At 37.0% G+C, this 9,073-nt stretch overlaps 1 protein-coding gene across 1 annotated transcript; it reads right to left on the bottom strand.

Annotated features, from left to right (window-relative positions):
- Positions 1-226: 226 nt before the first annotated feature.
- On the bottom strand, positions 227-1,000 carry KRCC1 (lysine rich coiled-coil 1). The gene has a single exon (XM_065891665.1). The coding sequence runs from the start codon at positions 998-1,000 to the stop codon at positions 227-229; it is 774 nt and encodes a 257-aa protein (XP_065747737.1).
- Positions 1,001-9,073: the final 8,073 nt, after the last annotated feature.

Genomic DNA, 9,073 nt, shown 5'->3' with positions numbered 1-9,073 from the left:
CACCCTCATCAAGGGAAATTACATTATGCATAAGAAAAATGTAGTAATGATTTTAGAAGAGAAGAAAAGTAATTTCCATGTTGGAGAGCAAGTACATTAAATGTTTTCCGTTCACTTAGCCTTTGTACCTGTTCACATGAAAAGAGCAATGTGAACGTGGACATCGTGAAACCAAGCTCCTCAACTATTTTTTCAGTTTAACCTCAGGAGAACCAATGCAAGAGCTTCAAAATCCAAGGATAGACTGGTCCCAAAGCATCTCCTCTTCTGTCCTTTCTTTCCCTTGTTCCTTTTTCTCTTTTCTACGCTTACGTTTCTCTTTCTTAGAGGCCGCATCTCGGCTTTTTTTCTCCTTTTGGTTCTTAGGCTTTTCCGTACTGACTCTGACTGTTTCTGCCTCTGTTTTGTTTCTTTGGATGCTCTTGTGTTTGTCTAAATCTATTTCCTCATAAGCTTTCTTCCTCTTATGCTTGGGCCACTCCTCTTCTGGCTTTTCCTGGCCTTCCTCTGGGTGTCTTTTTCTCTTCTGATGTATCTGTTTATAACTAGCTTGATGGGCACTGGTACTGTTTTCTAAGGAGAGGTGCCTGTAAACTCCAGATTCTACACTGTATGAGCTACAGTTATACTCTTGTTGACTAAAGTTCAGGGCTACTGGTTTTCCTGAGAAACAGTCCCTGGTGAATTGACAGTTGCTCAGGGAGTCTAGTCTCAGCCTGCTGTCATGAGCTGGTAGCCACAGAGGTAACTGCTTCTCCACTGCTTGTGAGATATTGCATGGTCTTCGGTAGGTCTGGATGGGTTCATAAGGGAGTCTTTGATCAAACATTCTACACCTGGGTCTAGAATCAACCTCTTCTTTGTATCCACAGGTTTCCAAATAATCCTCTCTCATCTTTCTGAAACAAGTCTTTGGCTCTAAGCCTCTGGCTTTCTGCACTTTGATATAATCTTCAAGTTCATCTTGAAAAGAGTCAGATGTCTTCTTTGAATGATTCATTAGGTTGACAAGGGATTCTCTGTAGAGAAGATGGGAGAAAATTCTTCTTACTATATTATTTTATGCTGAATATTTCCTTTACTCTTGAAAAGAGTCTCAAAAAACAAAATAAAGAAGGCCAAACAAATTAAAACTACTTTGGCATGAAAGTTAAACATCATGACATTAAATGCCAAAAAGGAGCATCAGAAAGGTCAAATACTGCCTAGGCCACTCACAAATAATTTTACTCAGAATTGGGATGAAGAATTTTCTCAGAAGTGGGATGAAGAGGGTAGAAAGGAGCTGACATATAGAATTCTTTTGTAGGGCTAAAAACGTAAGGAATTAGGGATACAACGACTTACACATCCATGGTGACTGTCCTGATCTGAATGTTCAAACAATTTCTAAAGTTCAGAATAGTCAATTTTTTGTATACTGTTGTCTAAGAAAAGAAATAAACCGTAGAGAAGTAATTTGATCTTTAAAAATCTTCTGTTTACTCACACAAAATAAAATGAACACATATACTCACCTGACTAGAGTATTGTAAGGCTTAATAATAAAAGGATGTTTGTAAAATGGTTTGGGAACGCTGGAAATTAGAAATTCAGCTATGAGACAAAACTAATCGTAGGTACAGGGCATGAGGAAAGACGAGGGACAAGAGTTCCGTATCTTCCGAACAGGGTCTTGGATTTCATTCCATTACTTCTGATTGGTGAAAAAAGCATTCTAGAATGCCTTCTGGTTTGTTCTCTATTAAAGCACTGGTGGGAGGGGTAAGGAAGGAAATGGAGGTGACAGCTGAGAGGGACTAGGATTTATATGTAGAGAAAAGTTTCAAAAGAAATTTAAATCAGATAATGCTAGTCTTTGTTTGCTTGTTTAAATTTCTTTTGGCAGGTGGGGGCAGTACAACTACTATTTCTCTTTCTCTCCCCCCACCTCAAATCCTGCGTTACAAATCTAGCAGAAAAGGTACTCACTATGAGATGATAACGCGCTAGATATTTTTGTGTTGTACTTTCTTTCCAAAAATTAGGAGGCAGCGTAACCCATGTAGAATCACACATTTCTGTCCATTAACAGAACAAGTCTGAGAGCAAACTCTAGAGTCACTAGTGATCAGCTAGCTTTACTGGCAATTTGAGATTAAAAAGAAAATCTAAATGAAGCCTAATTTGGTGAGTCAGAAAATTCAGCCCTTATTCTACTCAAATAGTATAAAAATTCTGACTAGAGCAAAATAATGTAACAACTAATTGATTAAATATGGGTAAAAAAATTTGAACAGACACTTCAGGAAAGAATATATACAAATGGACAATAAACAAATGAAAGATGCTCAGTGTCATTCGTCATCAAGAAAATGTCAATTAAAAGCACAAAAAGGTACTACCTCACACTCACTAGAATGACTGAAATTAAAGAGACTGGTGAGGATGTGCAACTGGAATTCTCATACATTGCTGGTAGGGATGTAAAATGATACAACTACTTGGAAGACAGTCTGGTAGTTTCTGAGGAAGTTAAACATACACCTAACATACGATCCAGTTATTCCACTCCTAGATATTTATCCAAAAGAAAAGAAAGTATATGTCCACATAAAGACTTATACATGAATGTTCATAGCAGTGTTATTTGTAAGAGCCCTGGAGAGGAAAAAAAAAAAACAAACCCAAATATTGATCAACAGGTGAATGCATAAATCAAATAGTGGTATCTCTATAGAATGGAATCAATGATAAAAAGGAATAGATTATTGATACACTTGAAATAGATGAATCTCAAAATCATCATGCTGAATGAAAGAAGCCTGACCAAAGAGTACATAATATATTATTCCATATATATAAAGCTCTTGAAAATGGAAACTAACCTGTAGTAACACAGTGGTTGCTTGGGGATGAGGCAGGAAAAAGTAGGAGGGAGCGATTATAAACGGCACTTTTGTGGGTATGGATATGTTTACTATCTTAATTGTGGTGATCATTTCATGGGTATATACACCTCTCAAGACCTATCAAATTGTATACCTGGAATACATACAGTTTACTGTATGTCAACTATACCTCAATAAAACTGTTAAAAGTCACTAATAAGATTAAAAAGATGTTGATAATTGTTAAAACTGGATGGTGGGTACATGAGCATTCATAATACTGCTTTCTCTCCTTATATGTTTAAATATGTTTTATAATAAAAAGATTTCACCTTATAGCCGCTAGGCTGGCTATAATCAAAAAGACAGAGAGGTGCCACTTGTTGAGACACAGATCAAGAAAGAGCCCCTGTAGCAATCACCTATCTTATAAGCTTATAGCCTCATCCACCAAAGGGCAGACAGCAGAAGCAAGAAAAACTACGATTCTGCAGCCTGCGGAAGGAAAACCACATTAACAGAAAGATAGATAAAATGAAAAGACAGAGGACATTGTACCAGATGAAGGAACAAGGTAAAACCCCAGAAAAACAACTAAATGAAGTGGAGATAGGCAACCTTCCAGAAAAAGAATTCAGAATAATGATAGTAAAGATGATCCAGGATCTTGGAAAAAGAATGGAGGCAAAGATTGAGAAGATGCAAGAAATGTTTAACAAAGACCTAGAAGAATTAAAGAACAAACACCTAGAAGAATTAAAGAACAAACAAACAGAGATGAACAATACAATAACTGAAATGAAAAATACACTAGAAGGAATCAATAGCAGAATAACTGAGGCAGAAGAACGGATAAGTGACCTACCTGGAAGACAGAATGGTGGAATTCACTGCCGCGGAATAGAATAAAGAAAAAAGAATGCAAAGAAATGAAGACAGCCTAAGAGACCTCTGGGACAACATTAAACTCACCAACATTCGCATTATAGGGGTCCCAGAAAGAGAAGAGAGAGAGAAAGGACCCGAGAAAATATTTGAAGAGATTATAGTCAAAAACTTCCCTAACATGGGAAAGGAAATAGCCACCCAAGTCCAGGAAGCACAGAGAGTCCCAGGCAGGATAAACCCAAGGAGAAACACGCTGAGACACATAGTAATCAAATTGACAAAAATTAAAGACAAAGACAAATTATTGAAAGCAACAAGGGAAAAACAACAAATTACATACAAGGGAACTCCCTTAAGGTTAACAGCTGATTTCTCAGCAGAAACTCTACAAGCCAGAAGGGAGTGGCATGATATACTTAAAGTGATGAAAGGGAGGAACCTACAACCAAGATTACTCTACCTGGCAAGGATCTGATTCAGATTCGATGGAGAAATCAAAAGCTTTACAGACAAGCAAAAGCTAAGAGAATTCAGCACCACCAAACCAGCTCTACAACAAATGCTAAAGGAACTTCTCTAAGTGGGAAACACAAGAGAAGAAAATGACCTACAAAAACAAACCCAAAACAATTAAGAAAACGGTAATAGGAACATACATATCAATAATTACCTTAAATGTGAATGGATTAAACACTCCAACGAAAAGACACAGACTGGCTGAATGGATACAAAAACAAGACCCATATATATGCTGTCTACAAGAGACCCACTTCAGACCTAGGGACACATACAGACTGAAAGTGAGGGGATGGAAAAACATATTCCATGCAAATGGAAATCAAAAGAAAGCTGGAGTAGCAATACTCATGTCACATAAAAGATAATTTAAAATAAAGAATGTTACAAGAGACAAGGAAGGACACTACATAATGATCAAGGCATCAATCCAAGAAGAAGATATAACAATTATAAATATATATGCAGCCAACATAGGAGCACCTCAATACATAAGGCAACCACTAACAGCTATAAAAGAGGAAATTGACAGTAACACAATAATAATGGGGGACTAACCCCTCACTTACATCAATGGACAGATCATCCAAACAGAAAATTCATAAGGAAACACAAGCTTTAAATAACACAATAGACCATATAGATTTAACTGATATTTATAGGACATTCCATCCAAAAACAGCAGATTACACTTTCTTCTCAAGTGCTCATGGATCATTCTCTAGGATAGATCACATCTTGGATCACAAATCAAGCCTCAGTAAATTTAAGAAAATTGAAATCATATCAAGCATCTTTTCTGACCACAACGCTGGTGAGATTAGAAATCAATTACAGGGGAAAAAAAACACATGGAGGCTAAACAATACGTTACTAAATAACCAAGAGATCACTGAAGAAATCAAAGAGGAAATCAAAAACTACCTAGAGACAAATGACAATGAAAACATGACGATCCAAAACCTATGGGATGCAGCAAAAGCAGTTCTAAGAGGGAAGTTTATAGCAATATAAGCTTACCTCAAGAAACAATAAAAATCTCAAACAAACAATCTAAACTTACAGCTAAAGGAACTAGAGAAAGAAGAACACACAAAACCTGAAGTTAGTAGAAGGAAAGAAATCATAAAGATCAGAGCAGAAATAAATGAAATAGAAACAAAGAAAACAATAGCAAAGATCAATAAAACTAAAAGCTGGTTCTTTGAGAAGATAAACAAAATTGATAAACCATTAGCTAGACTTATCAAGAAAAAGAGGGAGAGGACTCAAATCAATGAAATTAGAAATGAAAAAGGAGAAGTTACAACAGACACTGCAGAAATACAAAGCATCCTAAGAGACTACTACAAGCAACTCTATGCCAATAAAATGGACAACCTGGAAGAAATAGACACATTCTTAGAAAGGTATAGACACATAGGTATAACCTTCTAAAACTGAACCAGGAAGAAATAGAAAATATGAACAGACCAATCACAAGTAATGAAATTGAAACTGTGATTAAAAATCTTCCAACAAACAAAAGTCCAGGACCAGATGGCTTCACAGGTGAAACTGCAGAGGAAGGAAAACTCCCAAATTCATTCTATGAGGCTACCATCACCCTGATACCAAAACCAGACAAAGATACTACAAAAAAAGAAAATTACAGACTAATATCACTGATGAATATAGATGCAAAAATCCTCAACAAAATACTAGCAAACGGAATCCAACAACACATTAAAAGGATCATACACCGTGATCAAGTGGGATTTATCCCAGGGATGCAAGGATTCTTCAATATATGCAAATCAATCCATGTGATACACCATATTAACAAATTGAAGAAGAAAAACCATATGATCATCTCAATAGATCAGAAAAAGCTTTTGACAAAATTCAACACCCATTTATGATAAAAACTCTCCAGAGAGTGGGCATAGAGGGAACCTACCTCAACATAATAAAGGCCATATATGACAAACCCACAGCAACATCATTCTCAATGGTGAAAAACTAAAAGCATTTCCTCTAAGATCAGGAACAAGACAAGGATGTCCACTCTCGCCACTATTATTCAATATAGCTTTGCAGATCCTAGCCATGGCAATCAGAGAAGAAAAAGAAATAAAAGGAATACAAATTGCAAAAGAAGAAGTAAAAGTGTCACTGCCTGCAGATGACATGACACTACACATAGAGCATCCTAAAGATGCCACCAGAAAACTACTAGAACTAATCAATGAATTTGGTAAAGTTGCAGGATAGAAAATTAATGCACAGAAATCTCTTGCATTCCTATACTCAAACAACGAAAGATCAGAAAGAGAAATTAAGGAAACACTCCCATTTACCACTGCAACAAAAAGAATAAAATACCTAGGAATAAACCTTCCTAGGTAGACAAAAGACCTGTATGCAGAAAAGTATAAGAGACTGATGAAAGAAATTAAAGATGATACCAACAGATGGAGAGATATACCATGTTCTTGGATGGGAAGAATCAATATTGTGAAAATGACTATACTCCCAAAGCAATCTACAGGTTCAATGCAATCCCTATCAAATTACCAATGGCACTTTTTACATAACTAGAACAAAAAACCTTAAAATTTGTATGGAGACACAAAAGATCCTGAATAGCTAAAGCAGTCTTGAGGGAAAAAAACGGAGCTGGAGGAATCAGACTCCCTGACTTCAGACTATACTACAAAGCTACAGTAATCAAGACAATATGGTACTGTCACAAAAACAGAAATATAGATCAATGGAACAGGATAGAAAGCCCAGAGGTAAACCCACGCACCTATGGTCAACTAATCTATGACAAAGGAGGCAAGGCTATACAATGGAGAAAAGACAGTCTCTTCAATAAGTGGTGCTGGGAAAACTGGACAGCTAGTTACATGTAAAAGAATGAGATTAGAACACTTCCTAACACCATACATAAAAATAAACTAAAAATGGATTAGAGACCTAAATGTAAGACCAGACACTATAAAACTCTTAGAGGAAAACATAGGAAGAACACTCTTTGACATAAATCACAGCAGGATCTTTTTTGATCCACCTCCTAGAGTAATGGAAATAAAAACAAAAATAAACAAATGGGACCTAATGAAACTTAAAAGCTTTTGCAAAGCAAAGGAAACTACAAACAAGATGAAAAGACAACCCTCAGAATGGGAGAAAATATTTGCCAACGAATCAACGGACAAAGGATTAATCTCCAAAATATATAAACAGCTCATGCAGCTCAATATTAAAAAACAAACAAACAACCCAATCCAAAAATGGGCAGAAGACCTAAATAGACATTTCTCCAAAGAAGACATACAGATGGCCAACAAACACATGAAAGGATGCTCAACATCACTAATTATTAGAGAAATGCAAATCAAAACTACAATGAGGTATCACCTCACACCAGTTAGAATGGGCATCATAAGAACATCTACAAACAACAAATGCTGGAGAGGGTGTGGAGAAAAGGGAACCCTCTTGCACTATTGGTGGGAATGCAAATTGATACAGCCACTATGGAGAACAGTATGGAGGTTTCTTAAAAAACTAAAAATAGGGCTTCCCTGGTGGCACAGTGGTTGAGTCCACCTGCCGATGCAGGGGATACAGGCTCGTGCCCTGGTCCGGGAAGATCCCACATGCCATGGAGTGGCTAGGCCCGTGAGCCATGGATACTGAGCCTGTGCGTACGGAGCCTATTGCTCTGCAATGGGAGAGGCCACAACAGTGAGAGGTCCGCATACCGCAAAAAAAACCACTAAAAATAGAATTACCATATGACCCAACAATCCCACTACTGGGCATATACCCACAGAAAACTGTAATTCAAAAAGACACATGCACCCCAATGTTCACTGCAGCACTATTTACAATAGCCAGGTCATGGAAGCAACCTAAATGCCCATCGACAGACGAATGGATAAAGAAGATGTGGTATATCTATACAATGGAGTGCTACTCAGCCATAAAAAGGAACTAAATTGGGTCATTTGCAGAGACATGGATGGATCTAGAGACTGTCATACAGAGTGAAGTAAGTCAGAAAGAGAAAAACAAATATCACATATTAACGCATATATGTGGAACCTAGAAAAATGGTACAGATGAACCTGTTTGTAGGGCAGAAATAGAAACACAGATGTAGAGAACAAACGCATGGACACCAAGGGGGGAAGTGGTGGTGGGGTGGTGGTGTGATGAACTGGGAGATTGGGATTGATATATACACACTAATATGTATAAAATGGATAACTCGTAAGAACCTGCTGTATAAAAAAAGACATAATAATAAGTGTTGACAAAAACGAGGAAAAACTGGAAACTTCATTCATTCTTGGTGCGAATATAAAATGTGCAGCTACTTTGGAAAACAGTTTGGCAGTTCCTCAAAGTGTCAAACATAGAGTTACCACGTAACCCCAGCAATTTCACTCCTAGGTTTCAACGCAAGAGGACTGAAAGTCTATGTCCACACAAAGACTTGTACAAAAATGTACACAGCAGCACTATTCCTAACAGCTAAAAGCAGAAATGACTCAGTAATCATCAACTGATGAATGGATAAATAAAATGTGGCAATTCACACAATGGAATATTATTCAGCAATAAAAAGGAATGAAATACTAATAAATAGTACAACGCGGATGAACCTTAAAGACATGCAGAGTGAAAGAATCCAATCCCAAAAGATCACAGATGGTGCCGAGATCAATGAAGAGGTGAATGGAACCTTACCCATATCAGGTTGAGAACTTGGTGGAGAAATTTGATCATATTCACCCATTAATTGC

This window comes from Phocoena phocoena, chromosome 14 (assembly GCF_963924675.1).
Source record: "Phocoena phocoena chromosome 14, mPhoPho1.1, whole genome shotgun sequence".
In the NCBI taxonomy this organism is placed as follows: Eukaryota; Metazoa; Chordata; class Mammalia; order Artiodactyla; family Phocoenidae; genus Phocoena; species Phocoena phocoena.
Note: the sequence above shows the minus strand (reverse complement) of the source record. Positions and strands in the feature narration are given on the sequence as shown.